The sequence below is a fragment of the Trichechus manatus genome, unplaced genomic scaffold (assembly GCF_000243295.1).
Source record: "Trichechus manatus latirostris isolate Lorelei unplaced genomic scaffold, TriManLat1.0 scaffold00010, whole genome shotgun sequence".
NCBI lineage: Eukaryota > Metazoa > Chordata > Mammalia > Sirenia > Trichechidae > Trichechus > Trichechus manatus.
The window spans coordinates 7,465,307-7,485,427 of NW_004443946.1; the positions used below are offsets into that span (position 1 = coordinate 7,465,307).

Sequence of the window (20,121 nt, forward strand, 5' to 3'; positions counted from 1 at the left end):
TTTGGATTTTGTTAAGGCTTGCTTTATGGCCTAATATGTGGTCTATTCTGGAGAATGTTCCATGTGCATTGGAAAAGAAAGTATACTTGGCTGCTGTTGGGTGGAGTGTTCGGTATATGTCTATCAGATCAGGTTGGTTGATTGTAGCATTTAGCTCTTCTGTATCTTTGTTGAGCTTCTTTCTGGATGTTCTGTCTTTCACCAAAAGTGGTAAGTTGAAGTCTCCTACTACTTTTGTGGAGCAGTCTGTCTGTCTTTTCAGTGCTGTTAGAGTTTGTTTTATGTATTTGGGAGCCCTGTTAATCAGTGCATAAATATTTATTATGGTTATGTCCTCCTGGTGAATTGACCCTTTAATCATTATATAGTGCCCTTCCTTATCCTTTGTGGTGGATTTTACTTTAAAGTCTATTTTGTCAGAGATTAATATTGCCACTCCTGTTCTTTTTTGAGTGTTGTTGGTTGATATATTTTTTTCCATCCTTTGAGTTTAAGCCTGTTTGTGTCTTTAAGGTGCGTCTCTTGTAGGCAGCATATAAATGGATCTTGCTTTTTTATCCAATCTGCCACTCTCCATCTCTTTATTGGTGCATTAAGTCCGTTTACAGTCAGCGTAATTATTGATAGGTATGAGTTTAGTGCTGTCATCCTAATATCTCTTTTTGTGTGTTGTTCAGAGTTTCGTTTGCCTCAATTTTCTGTGCTGAGTTGTTTTTCTTTATGTATTTTTTTTTCATCTTTTTCTTTGTTGTAGATTTTGTGTTTGCTGGGTCTTTGTTTTTTTCTACTTTTTTATTGTGATTTGTAGGATTGTTAGAGTCGTTGGTGGTTACCTTAATATTTACCCTTATTTTTCTAAGTTTATACCAGTCTTTTAATACTTTGTATTGCCTTAACTTCCGCTCCATATAAAAAATTAATGTCTCCATTTTTTAAGTCCCTATTTTTGTTTTATATTATCCTTTTTTACATATTGATATCTGTTTCCCTATTTTCAATGTTTTAGCTTTGATGTATTTTCGATATCCGTATCTGAGTCAACATCTGGTTGCTCTGTCCTGTGTTCTAGTCTTGTGTTGTTAGCTGGTGTTATTGATTATCTAATCGTAAGACTCCCTTTAGTATTTCTTGTAATTTTGGTTTGGTTTTTGCAAATTCCCTGAACTTCTGTTTATCTGGAACTGCCCTAATTTCACCATCATATTTGAGAGACAGTTTTGCTGGATATATAATTCTTGGCCGACAGTTATTTTCCTTCAAGGCTTTATATATGTCATCCCATTGCCTTCTAGCCTGCATGGTTTCTGCTGAGTAGTCTGAGCTTATTCTAATTGACTCTCCTTTGTAGATGACTTTTCTTTTATCCCTAGATGCTTTTAAAATTCTCTTTTTATCTTTGGTTTTGGTAAGTTTGATTATAATAGGTCTTGGTGACTTTGTTTTGGGATCTACCTTATGTGGGGTTCGATGAGCATCTTGGATAGATATCTTCTCATCTTTCATGATATCAGGGATGTTTTCTGTCAACAAATCTTCAACAGTTTTCTCTGTATTTTCTATTATCCCCCCCGTGTTCTGGTACTCCAGTCACTCATAGGGTATTTCTGTTGATAGAGTCCCACATGACTCCTAGCGTTTCTTCATTCTTTTTAATTCTTTTTTCTGATTTTTCCTCAAATAAGTTGGCGTCAAGGGCTTTATCATCAGTATCACTAATTCTAACTTCTGCTGCCTCAATTCTGCTCCTGTGAGTTTCTATTGAGTTGTCTAATTCTGAAATTTTATTGTTAATCTTCTGCATTTCTGATTGTTGTCTCTCTATGGATTCTTGCAGCCTATTAAATTCGGCATTATGTTCTTGAATAAGTTTTTTAAGTTCTGCTACTACTGTGTCTGTATGCTGCCTGACTGTTGCTGCGTTCTGTCGAATTTCCTTTTTTATTTCTAGAAGAGTTCTGTATATTAATCTTTTGTATTCTGTCTCTGGTAATTCCAAGAAGTTCTCTTCCTCCAGAAAATTTATGGATTCTTTATTTTGGGAGCTTGCTGAAGCCATCATGGACTGCCTCTTTATGTGACTTGATATTGACTGCTATCTCCAAGCCATCAATAATTTATTATAATTTTATTTTGTGTTTGCTTAGTGAGACCTAGCTTCTTATTTTGTTTTGTTTTGATATGCTCAGATAGGCTGCTCGTGTGCACTAGTTTGATTTTTGTAACCTTTGGATGTCTAATGACCTGCCACCAGGTAGTTAGTTCTGTAACTACGTATGTGCACACAGGAGTCTGTTAAATTTTCCTGTATGGGTTCAGCTCAGGTGTTCAGGCAGTCGGTCACCAAGTGTGTGATGCAGGCTTTCACCCCCAGTCCTAGAGAAGCATGGGAGATTGGTGCAGGCACTGGACTCTGGCTGTAGTAGGGGATCATGTGCTGAGCCAGGCAGGGGGCTGACGGCTGCCCCTGAGAGTCTGAAAGGAAGACATGTCCCTATTCTCTAGGGTGAGTAGGTAGGTGAGTTTTGCAGCCGGACTGTGAGCACCCCACTCTGTTGGCTGTAAAGACTTGAGGGCACCACTTTTTCTTGGACTCCTTTAGTAGGTGACTAGGCACTTTAGGTCATATTACCAGTCCTCAAACCCCTGCTGCAGATCGATAAAAGTACCTACTTAAGGGGCAGAGCTGTTTCGAGGGTCACAAATCTGCCAGTTCACAGCTGAAGCAGTTGAGGTTAAACTTCAGATGTTTTCTCTGTTGTACTGTGGAAGTGAGGACTAACGCTGTTGAGATGGGTCCCCACGAGTCTATATGGGGTGTAAGGCACTCAGAGTCTGCGGATCCCTGATACCTGTGCCTAGCAAAGGAGCTGTGCAGACCCTATGTTCCTGGCTTATGGGAGCCAGTAGCTCATTTGTTCCCTCTCCAAGGCCAGGAGAATGGGTTAGGGTACCTTTTGGGATCTACTTCTGTGCCAGTGGGCTCCTGGTGCAGAGCGCAGAGGGAGGAGGTAAAAGGGAGAGAGGTTTTTCCCAAATGGGCTTTTTTTTTTTTTCTTTTTAAATCCCAGCGAAAGGGTGCACGCATGTACTTATCTTAGCGTCTTGGGAGCTGCTTTTCACTGGTTCTGAGCGTCCAAGCAGAATCTCTGCTGGCGGATCTCTCTGGATGTGGAAACTGCTCTCCGAGTACGTGCACATATGTTTCCCTGCTTCACTGTGGACCGGCGTAGCTGGGAAGTTGCCGGCACGGCTGAAGAGCTGCTCTCCCGCCGCCGCCGCTCTGGTGGTGCTGGCCTCTTCCGAACCGTCTCCCTATCTTCCCGCCACTCAATCCGACTCCTAAACTTTGCCTTGTTCAGGGCTCCTAGATATTCATATGTAATCAAATCACTTGTTTTTCCAGGTCTTTGTTGTAAGAGGGATATAGGAAGCGTCTTAATACGCCGCCATCTTGGCTCCGCCCCCTAAATGATTTGTTTTAAAGTGAAGGCATACTGGCATTTTAGTATTACGTAGTTTCGTAAACTTTTAGCTGAAAGTTAAACTTTTAGTATAATATAAACTGATTTCATACTATATTAAAGATGGTAAAGGTACTTTTTTACCTCTTGACTAGAGCATTTATTGTTGTTTGACCTGAAGTGTAAATCTGTTTTTTCTCTTAATGATTGATTTTCTAGGCCAGGAATTCATGATGCTTACCTTTGCTGAGGTTATTACCTGTGTCTTTTAAATGCCAACTCCTTTTTCTTTTTTTAAAGAAAATGCTGAAGTGAAATTTAAAGATTTTCTTCTATCCTTGAAGACCATGATGTTTTCTGAAGATGAAGCCCTTTGTGTTGTAGACCTGCTAAAGGAGAAGTCTGGTGTGATACAGGATGCTTTAAAGAAGGTAAACATTCTTTTGATTTTAGGCATATTTGGAAACAGTGATTAGAAGTTCACCAAACAAGACTGCTGCTAGAACAATGAATTATTATCTACTCCCATCCTTCACATCCCAAAACACAGTCACATCCAAAAGTTCTGGAATGTCTTCAGAAATTATTTCATATATCCATACTAATCAATACGTTTATTCAGTTTACTTAGATACCTGTTGAATCATTTGATATTTGACAAAAGTCAGTTTCTCAAGATAAGATGATTTGTATGACTTTGAAGTCATTTCACACTTGCCTGTAGTTGTACTTTGCTTTGTTCTGACTGAAAGTGTTGAAGTCAGGGCTGGGTGATTTCTGGATAGCATATATGTTTTTTTTTCTTTGTTTTTTCCTGCTAAAGACAGCACCATTCAAAGTCCTTGGCAACCTTCTTTGTTTGTTGTGTGTATGAGTATGGTATTACCCTTCTAAAATGATTTGGATGTGAGAGAATACTGCTATTTTTACATGGCTGATGAAAATTTGTATAAAACAAAACAAAAAACCCCACGGACTTAATATCTATATTGTCATACATCTGCTCGCTATAGTATCACGTGCATTGTGTCAAGCTGGGAAAGGTGACCAGTTTTCAAGTCTTGCTTACGTAAGATAAGCTGATGTGGTATCTGGTATTCAATATCAGATAACTTGGCTTAACTGTGCTCATTCTTAAAATATGGGTTAACACACACACATCTAACCAGCGCTCTGTTTTAAAACCTTTAGTGGCACCCATTTGTTCTTTTTTTTTAATTATTGTTTTATGGTGGTAAAACATATATAACAAAATTTGCTATTGTAACTTTTTAAGTAGACAGTTCAGTGGCATTAGTTATATTTACGCTGTTATACAACCATCACCACCACCTATTTTCCATTTGTTGTTAAGATAAAAAAAGTTTCCCTAGTTCATGCCATTACCTCTCACTTGAGCTCCTGCAGAGGTCTCCTAATTGTTGTTTCTGCTTCCCCTCTTAGCCCTGTAATCTGTTTTCCACACCATTGCAGGGGTGACGTTTAATAAGTAAACCAGGTTATGTTACTCACTGCTTTAAAAGGCCTTTGGTACCTTTCCCTTTGCACTTAGAACATAATCCAAATTCCTTAGCAGGCCTGTGCCTACCTCTCTCTACAGCCTCATCTCATGCCATTTTCCCCATTTCCTCACTAGATTTCATCCACAATAGATCTTCTCTGGTTCCTAGCAAAGCAAGCTCACTCTTTTGCCTGGATGGTCCTGTTTTTCCTTACTAAGTTCTTCCCCTGGCTAACTCCTCCTTAAAGTTTCAGCTTAAATAACCACTTTTTCTAAATTGTTTTTCTTGCTATTCTCTCTCATAGCTAGCTGTACTTTTTTCAAATAGCATTTATTATTATTTAATAAACAGAAATAAGTATACAGTTGGCCCTCCATATCTGTGGGTTCTGAATCAAAAATATTCAGGGAGGAAAAAAAAGAAAGTTCCAAAAAGTAAAACTTGAATTTGTCGTGCACTAAGCACTATGTTGAATCCATGTGAATGAAGTGATGTGTAGGCATACCCTGCTGTAGACTCCTGCCATTTCATAGATCCTAAGTCTCTCTCCAGCACTCGTTGTTTGAGCATTGTTCACCTTGTGTCTTGTTTGTTTGCTACTTGTGTTGTGTGCACCCTTTGTTTTCTGTGAAAAAAATGACTCCTAAAAAGCAGCGAAATGGTCAAAGCAGTCCTTCTAAGGCTAAGTATAAATGGTTTGAGGAGAGCTACAGGAAGGCGTTTAAGGCTAGTAAGGGATGGCTGGTAGCTATGTAAAGTGCACAGTCTCAGGAATTTCAAGATCACGGGAGAATTGGCTAATGCCAAGGCAGCTGTCAGCGTTCCCAGGAGAGCTCAAGAAACTCATAGAAGAGATAGGCTACCTACCAGAACACATCATCAATTTTGATGAAACAACTATTTACAGAGCATTTACATTGTATTAGGTATTAGAAGTAATCTAGACTTGGTTTAAAGTATATGGGAGGATGTGCGTAGGTTATATGCAAATACTGTGCCATTTTATATAAGAGACTTGAGCATCTAGGGATTTTGGTATCCATGGGGGTAGGGTGGGGGGAGGCGTCCTGGAACCAGTCCCCTGAGGATACTGAAGGGGTGACGGTAATTTAATGTTTATTTCTTTCACTAGACTATAAGCTTCATGAGGATTTGTGAAGGCATCATGTCTGTTTTTGCTCATTGTGGTCTTCTGAATGTCTGACACATATTAGGCACTCATGTTTACTTAATAAGTCTATTCGTACTTCCAAGTATCTAGTAAACAATGTTTTATAAGCCTATGGCATCTTGAACAATGTAATATACTTATTGGACAGTCTCCATGTGGTACTTGTAATGACCCAGAGGAAACAAGGTGCTGGAGGGTAGTCAGTAGAGTAAATGTGATAACTGTGACTTGGGATAAAATGTCAGATTATTCTGTTGCAAGGAACTTCCTCGAAATTCTTGATAAGTTTATCCTTTCATTTGCTTTATTATAATTGGATGAGTATATATCTAAAAAGAGTTGTTTATTATTTGTGGGGATTGGGAAAAGCACCTAGCAGGTAAAAGCCCCAAGCTGAAGTTACTACCTAGCTGTTTAAAATTAAAGTGCTATTTCAAATTAAAAAAGTAATTGCTTTAAGTGTCACTCTCCTGAGTAAGGATGTTGCTGTTGGTTTATGGAGGCAAGAGCAGTCATTTTATTGTCTGAGACAGCTTTGAGCTCTAGAGAGACTGAGTAGTAAATCAGATTCCCCTTTATTTTAGGCAGTCCAGGGAGGAAGTTGGGGTTGTTAAAGATAGAGTTCGAAATAGAGAAAGTGTTTTGAAACTGTTCACATTTTTTTCCCCGGCCATGGAGCCACTTGGCTCTGGATTAAAATCTTTTTTGACTTCTACTGGTGTGGGTCTGTTCTCATCTGCAGGGACTCAGTGCCCTTGTAGGTGACCTCTATCTTTGAAAGACTAGAGAAGTTTCATTTTCCCCCTTTACCTACCATAGAAACTGAGTCTTGGTCATACCTTTTAATAGATGCCAGGAGCCCTGGTGGTGCAGTGGTTAAGAGCTCAGCTGGTAACCAAAAGGTTGGCTGTTTGAATTCACCATCTGCTCCTTGGAAACCCTATGGGGCAGTTCTACTCTGTCCTGTAGGGTCGCTATGAGTCGGAATTGATTCGACGGCAGTGGGTTTTTTTTGTTTTTTTTTTTGAATAAAGACCAGTTCAGAGAAAGGGGGAAAATAAATGCAGGGGCACTAGCATTCAGAGGTAGAGGAGTTAGAGGACTTGATGGCCAGTTAGATATGGTGGCCAAAGAAGAGTCTAGGATGACTGTTTGTTTTTGCCCCTGAGTAACAGAATAGATTGTGGTGATCATGATATTTGTGAACACTTTGTGGAGTAAGAGAGAGTGGAGGATGGTTAAAAAAAAAATTAGGAAGCTGTTTAAGCGGAAGTAGTAATTTCACAGTTGAATGTATCTATTTTTCTAGAGATGAAGAAAGGATACAATGGGAGCGATTTACGAAAGTAATTCACTCTCAGTGAATACATATGGAGGACATATATCAGAAAGGATGTGGGAAGTGATAAGAAAGTTCAAGAATGAACCCTGAGAAACATCAGCATTTAAAGGGCAGGAAAAGTTGCTACAAAGGATACTAAAGAGGAGCAGAAGAGGGAAGATACATTAGGAGACACACTAGTATGGAATCACAGAAGTGTAGAGTAGATAGAGAGTTCTGGGATGCGGTAGGGGTAGAGCAACAGTGACAAGCTATTGAGAGATCAAGGACTGTTGACTGTGACTTAGTTTAAATGGGAAGGGAAATACAGGGTAAAAGCTAAAAGGGATTGCGGAGTTGGAGAGAGAACTCTGTGTGTGTGCGTGTGTGTGCACACCCTTGTGTTTAATCTAGAAGACACTTGTGTTTTATGGTTTGTAGAGTGTGGGTTAAGATTGGGAGCTCTAGAAGTCAGATTTCCTGGATTCAAATCTTAGGCTCTGCCACTTTGAACTTTTGTGGCCTTAGATAAGTTACTTAACCTCAATGCCTCAGTTCCCCCTCTGTCTCCATCTCTAAAACGGGGATGATAACCAGATTTTGAGGATCAAATGAGTTAATACACATTAGTTGCTTAGAGTTCCTAGCATACAGTAGCTGCTCAAAAATGTTAATTGTTAAAGTTTATTTGATTACTTAATTGATTTTACTTTTTACTATTGGCCTTTAAATGTACTTGCCTCAATTATGTGATTTTTCAACTTTAACTATTTTGACCCCGTGTTATATAACTGGAGGAAGTCTGCCTGCTTAATTTTTTTCTACCTTCCTTCTGCTTTCTCCTCTCAACTTTTATCACTTACAGCATTTCTGGTCACCAGATAGTTGTAATATTAAAGTCTGTTCTGTGACTGTAATTTCCATGTTTGATTTAATCTTAGTTCTACAGTTTAATGGGTTCAAAGCTCAATACCAGCTCTTTTGCCATAGCTGATTTATTCATCTCTTGGTTGAATGAAGTTTTGTTTCCTGGAATTTCTTCAAGAAGGACTGATAAAATCTATATTCCCTAAATTCTTGGCAAGTTAAAATGCTGCTTTGTTCTGTTTATACTTGAATGGTGGTTTGGTGGGGTATAATGTTCCTGGGTTTTATTTTCTTTCCTTAAAGATTTTGATTACATTGCTTTACTAGTCTCTACATTCATATTGCTGAGTAGAGGTCTGAGACCAGCCTGAATAGTGCTCTCTTTTATGTATTTTTTTCAAACCATACTCTCACATAAAAACATCTTTTGGGCAGTCAATCAAGTGCTTATTATTTATTGGATTTTTCTAGTGTCTACACTACTGTCCTAACATGATAGGATTCACTTTCTTTGAAGTTCAGTAATTTTACTATAATATAGCTGGCCATTGACTCCTCCATCACTTTCCTCTTGCATATAACATGTCTTTTCGATCATTAGATTAAATAAACTTTTCTTTTTCTGGAAAGTGTTAGATAAAATTTCAGTTCTTTTAGGGATATCAGTTAAGCATATGTTGGATCTCTTTTGTTAATCTTTATCTTTCATATTTTATTTCTTTTCTAAAAAACAAACAAAAAAACCTTTTTATTTTCACTTCTTTTTACTTACTTTTATCAGCCCTGGATTCTGTGGCTTTTACTGTGTTTTCAGGAGCATGTCTTCCTTTTTTCTGCTTCTAATTGGATTACATTTCTGGAATGCTGTTACTTTTAGGTCCACTTTGGGTTTTGCCAGCTCATGTTTCACCTCATTCTGTGGACTTATTTCTTCTCTGAGCTCTTTCCTGTGTGCCTGCTCTTTGTTCTTGCTTTCCAGAGATGACTGCTACATTGGATTTTAAAAAATCATGGTAATATTTTTTCATCATAATTTTTATCTACTTTCTGACAGCTTTTATCTGGTGATTGGTCTTCACCTGTCTTTTTTTTCCCAATTGTTTTTCTTCCTTTTTTCTTCTATCTTGCATAGATACCGTTTTGGTTCTTTTTGACCTTTACTTCTTTCAGTGAGGAGTGTTGTTTCTCTTGGATCATCTCTCTGCCTCACTGGATAGCTGATCCTTTAGAGTGAAGCTTGTGTGATTTCTTCTTCATTCTTACTTCTGTTTCTTGAGACCGCCTTCCAAGAAATTTCCTGCCTGTAGTCGTTGCACTTGTTCCTGGTGTCAAATAGGGGATTGTTGGTTTTGCCTTTTAGGATGTGCCTCTGTTAACTTCGGAGAACTATGCACCCATGGCACCTATGTAGCCTTTGGGTTTCTATTGTGCCAGGGTTGTCAAGTACGTGTGTTTGATCTTCACTGTGTTTGGCAGTCTTTCCTGATAGTATGCTTGGGAATTACAGATGACTATTTTATCGAAGATCATTTGTATTTTGGTTTCATAATAGTTTTTCGTTTTCATCATCTAGGAGGAGGAAAGTGTTACCTTACTCTGGGTTTAAAACTGGAAGTTCTATAATTATTCGTAAAAATCTGTTTCTTGACTGATATATGTCATGGTTTGAATTATGTCCCCCAAAAAATGTATGTATCAATTTGGCTGGGCCATGATTCCCAGAATTGTGTGGTTGGCCTCCATTTTGTGATTGTAATTTCATGTTAAATAGGATTAGGGTGGGATTGTAACACCACCTTTACCCAGGTCACATACAATGTAAAGGGAGTTCCCCTGGGGTGTGGCCTGCACCACCTTTTATCTCTCAAGAGATAAAAGGAAAGGGAAGCAAGCAGAGAGTGGGGGACCTCATACCTTCAAAAAAGCAGTGCCGGGAGCAGAGCATGTCCTTTGGACCAGGGTCCCTGCACAGAGAAGCTCTTAGTCCGGGGGAACACCAAAGAAGCAGAGTGTGTCCTTTGGACTGGGGTCCCTGCACAGAGAAGCTCCTAGTCCGGGGGAACACCAAAGAGAAGAAGGCCAACAGAGAGAAAAAGCCTTCCTCTGGAGCTGATGCCCTGAATTTGGACTTTTAGCCTACTTTGACTATGAGGAAATAAACTTCTCTTCGTTAAAACCATCCGCTTGTGATACTTTTGTTAGAGCAGCACTAGATAACTAAGACAATATATATTCTGAAGTTAGCATTGGATGCATAACAATACACTGACTTTTCTGAATGATATTTCACTGACCAGCATTTGGCAGTTATTCTACTTTCTGTGTAACAGAACTCTGCATTGGCCCAAGAACACTTGATATTAGATACTTCATTTTCATTAACTCATGCTGTTACTAATTCTATATTGACTTCTCAATTGTAGTCTAGTAAAGGAGAATTAACTGCACTTGTACATCAACTTCAAGAAAAAGAGAAGTTACTTGCTGCTGTGAAGGAAGATGCTGCTGCTGCAAAGGATCGGTGTAAGCAGTTAACCCAGGTGAAAATATTCTTATATTCGAGGGATATACTTGCTTTATAAGAAGCACATAAATCATTTTAGAAATTGTCCATAATTTCTAATTTAATTGTTTGTATAACAAGTTTACACCCAGCAAAGAAGTTATTTTCTGATAGAATTTTTTTTTATCTCAGTCTTTCATGATACTATATCCTACATTTGAGTTATGAATTTAAAATAACAGTACTTACAAATACCCTAGTTTCAGAATAGCAAAAGTATTTGGTCATTGTGAATATGTTTTAATTAAATCTGACATAGAGTTTTCTCTATAGAAGCACAAAACTTAGTATAATCTTATTTAAGTCCAATTTATAGGATAAATGTGAGTTTCTTAACATAGGTAATTTATTTATGGAGGTTCTTTTCTTGTGATAAATAGTTATAATATTTAATTAATGAAAATCATCAAATCCCAGAAATTTTATTCTGAGAAGTAGACCTTTAAAATACCACATAGATGAGAAAACAGGATTGAAACTTTATAGAAAATGTGGTCACAGTCCCCCTGAAGTGCTTGTTTCTTCTTTTTGGGATTAAATACAGTAGAGTAAATGAAGCTTATTTATGAATCGTTTAGCTAGCTACTTGATGTCATTATGAGAATGAATGGCCTTGTTTGAATATAAATCTTTTATGTGGATTTGAAGAAGAAAAATCAGTGGGAAAAGTTAGTCAAATTAAGATTTAAGTTGTTACTAAAATAAATAAGCTTTATTCTTAATATTACAAAAAGTATAATTTTATATGACTAGTTTTCTGAAGGAGTCCTGTGGTGCAGTGGTTAAGCACTCAGCTGCTAACCAAAAGATCAGCAGTTTGTACCTACCAGCCACTCTGCAAAAAGAAGAAGTGACAGTCTGCTTCTGTAAAGATTATAGCCTTAGAAACCTTATGGTGCAGTTCCACTCTGTCCTATAGGGTGCTGTGAGTTGAATTAGACTCCTTGGCAATGGGTACTGAGCTGTGCATTAAAGATGTACTTTGAACCCTGGTGGCACAAACAGTTAAGTGCTTGGATGCTAAAGAAAGGTTGGAGGTTTTGAATTCACCCAGCACCTTCGTGGGAGAAAGACCAGGTGATCTGCTTCCATAAAGATTACAGCCAAGAAAACCCTATGGGGCAGTTCTAGTCTGTCTCATGGGTATGCTGTGAGTCAAAATCTACTCGGTAGCACCCAATAACAACAACATGCATCAGTAAAACACTTTGCAAATGTAAATGAACCAACTCGTACGTAAAAATTTTAAATTTTGTCAAACAATTCTTGGAGCAGGGAACATGGACTGCAGATAACTTTAAAATGACTTGCTTCGCTTTCTTGTACTTTGATAATTAATATTTTTTCTAGGAATTCATAATACAATGCAAAATGAAGTCACTCTTGGAAGATTTGACTAGGGAAGATGATAAAAGCTTTGCTTTCTGATTTTTACTTTGCCTTACTCCAAACTTCATTCTACTGTGTATCTCTTCAACTAGGGGACGACTCTACACACACGCAGGCACGCAGGCACGCATGCACGCTTTTTCTGCATCCTATAAAGGAACTGGTACCTGGGAGTAATAGAGAATTAACTCTTTTGCGTTCTTGTACTCAAGTTAGAGTGTAAAATTTATTCTAGGTTAACAGACGTTAACTTTTAGACCAGAATGTACATTTTAAATAAGAATAAACAGAGTGGCAAAGCATTTATGAAGGAAATTGGTTAGAAGAACAGTTGAGATACAGAAGACTATGGTTTTTAACCTTGCAAGTACTTATTATTTTAGAATTCATGATCATTTTACTGAAATTAAAAATGTTTTCTCATTGTTATAGGCTTATCATACTTGTTTTTATGGTAAGTTTTTCATAATTTCTGTTTACTCTTCTAGGAAATGATAACAGAGAAGGAAAGAAGCAATGTGGTTATAGCAAGGATGAAAGACCGGATTGGAACATTAGAAAAGGAACATAATGTATTTCAAAACAAAATGCATGTCAGTTATCAAGAGACTCAACAGATGCAGATGAAGGTATGTTTTAATTCTATGAAAACAAAATGAAATGTTTGCATTTGTTTAATCAGTAAACTTTAAGTCTGTTAAGGCCATGTGCTAGGCCATTGGGATACAGTGATTTGTTAAACTTGGTGCCTATCCTTAGTAGTAAGCAATTTTTCTAGATGGAGATGAGGTGGGGAGGTAGGAAGCAGGCAAGTAAATACACCGTTACAATAGAGGTAAACCTTGGGTGCTTTGGAGTTATGGAGATGGGAAATGGGGAAGAGAAGGATTGATGGGGAAGGCTTGATAGAGTTGATGTCCAGATAGAGTCTTTCTGAAACAATCAATTGGGCATTGTCGGGTAACAGAGTGAAGGAATGTGCATGTGGCATGGAGCAGGGATTCTAAATACCATTGAATGTAACAGTTAATGGAGCTGATTTCCCTAGAGATGATGGTTATGTAAGTCTAGTTTGGGGTCCAGGATTGAGCTTTTCAAGGAGTGTACCACAGATGTTTCCAGTACAGTTGTCCAGTGATAACATTTTGTGAGAAATACAGTGACAGTTATGATATTTGGGAATTAGGGCTAGTATGATTATCAAGAAAAGATCTAGAGAGGTAAATAGGGGCCATGTTTAAAGGAGCTTATGTATCTGAAGTGTATAGAGCCAGAAAAAGAGTTTAAGTAATGTAGAAGTGTGATTATATTAGTATTTTTAGCTATTACTCTGACAGCAGTGTGGAGAGTAGAACCAGGGATAGTTGGAAAGCTTTTTCAGGAATCCAAGTCAGAGAACAAGGGCCTGAAGTCAGATACTGACAATGTGGTGATAAGTTTGTGTGAAACAAAACAGTGAGTTAGATAGGACTTGGTGATAGAGGAGAGAGGTGATGATGAAGGATGGTGCCCAAGGTTTTGGCTTAGTTGATCTTTTGTATCTTTTGTTCTTAGTCTTTTGCCTCTGTCTGCTGTCAGCATTTCATAAAGTACAGTTCTTACTGTCTGTTTTTCCCATGTATCATCCATTTTCATGATTCCAGTTAGGTCTGGACCAGTGATTTTTTTTTTGGTTGTTTTTAAGATACCAAAATGATCATCTTTATTACTGATAAAGAGGTTATTTAAGAACTTGATTTGGGTCTTTGGCCAGGTGGGCTTATGTTGTTGTTGTTTGCTGTCGAGTTGATTCTGACTCATAGTGATCCTGTAGGATAGAGTAGAACTGCCCCAAAGGGTTTCCTAGGCTGTAATCTATACTGGAGTTGACTGCCACATGTTTCTCTCGCAGAGTGGCTGGTGGGTTTGAACCGCTGACCTTATGGTTAGTAGCCAAGTGCTTTAAACCATTGCACCACCAGGACTCCTGAGCGTATAAATGCTCCTCTTAATTGAACTTTATGGACTAATGACTTTTACGTAATGATTATTTCCATCTGCTGGCTAATACTTCAGTTTGGAAGGCCTATCATCACCTCAAATCTAACGTATGTCTAAAATCAAAATCTTGTCTATTGATCAGCTTGTTTTTATTTTCTAGTATTTTCAGGCATTATTATCCTTACGCTGGAATAAAACCTTTCACTTCTCTCTCCCATGCCCAGTTTGTTCTGAAATCTTAGAGTCTTTATTTCTAGTTAGTTTTGCATCCATTTCTTAGATATCACCTGAATTTATTATCTCATACTGAAATGATTACACAGCCTTCTTAACAGGTCTCTCATTTCCATTCTAACCTCTAATAGGTACCAGATTAACTTTTTGTAAAATATAGCTCTGGTCCTTTTTGCTAGTCTATTAAAATTTTTAAATTATTCTTCACTGCTTTGAAAGTCTCAGATTTTCCACTGAAATACTAGTAATGGGAAAAAAGAAGTAAGTGATCCCGTTGTTAGGTTCTTACCCTGTCATGTTGCTGCTTACTCCAGGTACTCCCATCCACTGCTTCTGTACTTTTATTTGGCCTAATCCTCCATCATCTCAACCCCCAGCCATTTGGAATAGTCTCTCTTCCATTATTCAGGTTATTGAAGAAATGATTTTCCTAGCCTCAAGTAATTTTTTCTTCCCCTTAATGCCTACTTACTATTCATTTGAAAGTTAGTCAAGTACTTCTAGTGATAATCTTTTATTGGTGATGAAGGATGCTTGGTGATGAAAGATGTTTGAGTCTTAAGTTTTTATTTGCTTGCATATAGAGGCCAGGATAGTAGATTCCATATGAATTTGTTGCAAAATAGCAACATATACCTTAATTTCTCTTAATTGAATAGGTTTACTAAGAATTATTAATAAGATTATTTCATATACTAAAGAAAGAAATATCCCTATGTGGAAATAAAATTTGATGTTCTTTATCTTTTTGACTGTAGTTCTGGGAAGAAAAAAATTAAAGGTCAGAATATTTTAACAAGTAGATTTTTGTGTAATGAAATTGCCATATATTTGATTATGGCTCAATTTGTGCACTAATATTGAGCCTATTTTCAGTTTTTAAACTTTCATTTACAGTCAATTAGGTAGGAGAGAAATCCTAAATCCTCTTTTAGTTTTGAACATTGTCTCTGTGTGTGTTTATTTTGTTTTTCAAATGTAACAGCAGTTAGCATCTATTTGTGTTCTTGAATGCTGTGACATTGTATATTTCCTTTGCATTCATCACTAACAAAATATAGTTCTTTTAAATTTATGTTTTTATTTATTTGAGAACAATGGTCCAAACTTCATTCTATTGATGCTTTTTATATTCTCATCATAATGGAGTTTCTGTTGAAAGTTAGTCTTGGCAGTCCTTGTTTGCTAAATCTTACCTGTGTAAAATAATTTTAGTTTCAGCAAGTTCGTGAGAAGTTGGAGGCAGAGATAGCTCATTTGAAGCAAGAAAATGGTATACTGAGAGATGCTGTGAGCAACACTACCAACCAGCTGGAAAGCAAGTATGTTTCCAAATGCTTTATTTCATTTGAACGGCAGAGTATTTTCTTGAATCATCAAATGGTGTTTAATAGTAATTGATTAGACTTTTGTTTCTTTTTTTAAAATCTATTGTGCTTTAGGTGAAAGTTTACAGAGCAAATTAATTTCCCATTCAATAGTTTGTACATAAAGTATTCCATGACATTGGTTGCATTCCCTACAATGTGTCAGCACTCTCCCCATTTCCACCCTGGGTATCCTTTCACTCAGATTATCTGCCCCTACCTGCCTTCTCATCTTTACTTTTGGGCAAATGTTTCAATCTCATATAATTGATTGTTCTAAGGATCATGTTTCTCTCAGGTGTTATTATTTATATTATGGGCCTGTCTATTGTTTGGCTGGTAAGTGGTCTCTGGGGATGGCTTCAGTTCTAGTCAGAAGGATGTCTTAGGGCCATAGTCTTTGACGGTTCCTCCAGAGTCTGTCAGACCAGTAAGCCTGGGTTTTTTTTGTGTGTGTGTGAATTTGATTTTTTTTTTGTTCTACATTTTTCTCCTGCTTTATCCGGGATCCTCTGTTGTGATCCCAGTCAGAGCGGTTGGTAGTGGTAGCTGGGCACCATCTAGTTCTTCTCGTCTTTGGGGTTGTATAGGCTGTGGTTTATGTGGTTTATTGCTCTGGATGGTAAGAGACCAATAGTTGTATCTTTGATGACCACTCACAAACTTTTAAGGTCTCAGATCCTAGTCACCAAAGCAGGATGCAGAACATTGTCTTTATGAGCTGTGTTGTGCTAATTGATGTAGATGTCCTCCAAGTCTGTGATCCTTCACCATCATCAAGCCTAGGAACTTCGTCCTGCGAGGTGTTTGTGTTATATCTAAGAAGTTTTCCATGACTGAGCCCTTGTGTGCTCTGTTGTCTATATCAGTATACATGCAGCAACTACAATTACGTATGTAGAAATATCCACAACCTAACCTGTGTATGTAGAAATATCCACAGCCTAACCTAATCTACAGGTGGGAGTTAATCCCTTACACACCCCCATACCTCTTTAGCATACCTATCTACCTGTGTATCCTTTCGTAAATTGGTTGTTAATACTATTATTGCAGAATTGTCTATATTATCGTAATTACCATAGTTGTCCTTTATTCTTGTGTTCCTCTCAGTGTCTTCCTTTGCCTTGGTCATGTTGTTCTGACTTCCCCCATACTATATATTGCCTTTCCCTTCACCAGTATTAACACGTCTTCTCTCTAGTTAGTAATTTGCCCTCCCTCTCCCTCCCATCCCTGGTAACCATCTAAGAATTTTTTTTTCTTTCCTGCATGTAAACCTTTTCTTTTCTTTTTTTTTTATAATAGTAATCTCATATAGTATTTGTCCTTTTGTGATTGGCTCATTTCACTCAGCACAATGTCCTCCAGATTCATCCATGTTGTGAGATGTTTCGCAGATTCGTTGTTATTCTTTATCGTTGTGTGGTATTCTATTGTGTGTATGTACCACAGTTTGTTTATCCATTCATCCATTGATGGGCAGTTAGGTTGTTTCCATCCTTTTGCTATTGTGGATAATGCTGCAGTGAACATGGGTGTGCACATGTCTGTTCTTTAGGGTATATATGTAGGAGTTGGATTGCTGGATCACATGGTATTTCTTTTTCTAGATTTTTAAGGAATCGCCTTACCATTTTCCATTCCCACCAGCAGTGTATAAGAGTTCCAGTCTCCCCACAACCTCGCCAGCATTTGTTATTTGCTGTTTTTTTGATTAGTGCCATTATTGTCAGGTGAGATGGTATCTCATTGTAGTTTTGATTTGCATCTCTAATGGCTAATGATCACAAGTATTTCTTCACATATTAGGCACCTGAGTGTCTTCTTTGGTGAGGTTCATTTCCTTTGCCCATTTTGTAATTGGATGTTTGTCTTTTTGTTGTTGAGGTATTGAAGTTCTCTGTAAATTTTAGAGATTAGACCCTTGTTGTGTATTTCATAGTCAAAAATTTTTCCCAGCCTGTAGATTCTCTTTTTATTCTTTTGGAGATGTCTTTTGATGAGCATAAGTGTTTAATTTTTAGAAGGTCCCATTTGTCTAGTTCATCTTCTGCTGGTAATGCATTTTTAGTTACGTTTGGTATTTTATTCCTGCCATATATTAGGGCCCCTAGCGTTGTCCCTATTTTTTCTTCCCATGATCTTCTATAGTTATTAGGTTTTATATTTAGGTCTTTGATCCATTTTTTGTTGGTTTTTGTGTGTGGTGTGAGGTATGGGTTGTGTTTCATTTTTCTACAGATAGACCTCCAGTTTTGCTAGCACCATTTGTTAAAGATACTGTCTTTTCCCCATTTAATGGACTTTGGCCCTTTGTCAAAGGGCAGCTGTCCATAGGTGGATGGATTTACTTGTGGATTCTCAGTTCTGTTTCATTGATCTATGTTTCTGTCACTGTACTAGTACCAGGCTGTTTTGACTATTGTGGCTGTGTAGTAAGTAGTTTCTGGGATCGGGTAGTATGAGGCTTCCTACTTTGTTCTTATGCTTCAGTAACAACACTTCTTATCTGGGGCCTCTTTTCCTTTCCATTTAAAGTTGGTCATTAGTTTTTCCATCTTGTTAAATAATGCTGTTGTAATTTGGATTGGGATTGCATTATATCTATAGATCACTTTGGGTACTATTGACATTTTCACAATGTTAAGTCTTCTTATCCATGAGCATGGTATGTTTTTCTATTTATGTAGGTTTCTTTTGGTTTCTTGCAGTAGTGTTTTCTAGTTTTCTTTGTATGGGTCTTTTATGTCCTTGGTTAGATTTATTCTTAAGTGTTTTATCTTTTTGGGGGCTATTGTAAATGGTAATGTTTTTCTGATTTCCTTTTCAAAGTTATCTTTGTTAGTGTAGAGGAATACAGCTGGTTTTTGTATGTTGATCTTGTATTCTGCTACTCTGCTGAATCCTTCTATTAGTTCTAGTAGCTTTCTTACGGAATCTTTGGGATTTTCTCTGTACAGGATCATATCATGTACGAATAGTTTCACTTTTTACCAGTTTGAATGCCCTTTATTTCCTTTTCTTGCTTTATTGCTCTAGCTAGGAGTTCCAGTACAATGTTGAGTAAGAGTGGTGAGAAAGGACATCATTGTCTGACTCCTGTTCTCAAGGGGAATGCTTTCAGTCTTGCTCCACTGAAAATAATATTGGCTGTTAGTTTTGTATAGATGCCCTTTATGTTGAAAAATTTCCCTTCTATATTGCTGAGAATTTTTATCAGGAATTGGTGTTGGACTTTATCAAATGTGTCGATCGAGATGATCATGTGAATCTTTTGTTTTATTTATGTGGTGGATTATGCTGACTGATTTTCTAATGTTGAACCATCCTTGTATATACCTGGTATGAACCTCACTTGATCACGATTTTTTTTTTTTTTTTTTTGGGGTATGGTTGAATTCTGTTGGCAAGAATTTGTTGAGAATTTTTACATCAATATTCTTGAGGGATACTGGTCTGTAATTTTTTTTTGTGGTGTCTTTGCCTGTCTTTGGTATCAGGATTATGCTGGCTTCATAGAATGATTTCAGGAGTATTCTTCCTTTTCTGTGCTCTGAAATAGTTTGAGTGGTATTGGTGTGAGCTCTTCTCTGAATGTTTGGTAGAATTCTCCAGTGAAGCTGTCTGGGCCAAGCCTTTTTTTGTTGGGAATTTTTTTTTAACAATGCTACAATCTTCTTCTTTTGTTATGAGTCTATTCAGTTTTTTGACCTCAGTTGATGTTAGTGTAGGTAGGTGGTATGTTGCTAGATAATTTTGTCTGTTTCCTTTAGGTTTTCAAGTTTGGTGGAGTACAGTTTTTTGTAGTTTTCTGTTATGATCCTTTTTATTTGTTCATTCTGTTGTAATGTCACCCATCTCATTTCTTATTTGGGTTATTTGCTTCTTCTGCTTTTCTTTTGTCAGTTTAGCCAGTGATTTGTTGATTTTATTGATGCTTTCAAAGAAACAACTTCTGATCTTGTTGATTCTTTTTATTGTTTTCCTGTTCTCTATTTCATTTATTTCTACTCCAATCTTTATTATTTTGTTACTTTTGGTGACTGTGGGCTTCTTTTGCTGCTCTTTCTATTTGTTTGACTTGTAGGGTTATGTTTTGATTTTGGCCATTTTTTTTTTTTTTTATTCTTTAGATGAAAGTTTACAGAACAAATAGTTTCTCATTAAACAGTACACAACAACCCCACGACATGTCAACACTGTCCCTTCTCAACCTTGGGTTCCCTATTACCAGCTTTCCTGTCCCCTCCTGCCCTCTAGTCC

The 20,121-nt window shown here is 37.4% G+C and overlaps 1 protein-coding gene across 2 annotated transcripts in view; it reads left to right on the top strand.

Annotated features, from left to right (window-relative positions):
• The window catches only part of KTN1 (kinectin 1), an 85,537-nt gene that overhangs the window by 8,266 nt on the left and 57,150 nt on the right, over positions 1-20,121 (top strand). For both annotated transcript variants that reach the window (XM_023726216.1, XM_023726217.1), the window contains exons 4-7: positions 3,762-3,892; positions 10,746-10,862; positions 12,763-12,903; positions 15,704-15,810. In XM_023726216.1, the coding sequence (XP_023581984.1) occupies positions 3,762-3,892; positions 10,746-10,862; positions 12,763-12,903; positions 15,704-15,810 (496 nt within the window). The remainder of the gene's footprint in view (positions 1-3,761; positions 3,893-10,745; positions 10,863-12,762; positions 12,904-15,703; positions 15,811-20,121) is intronic.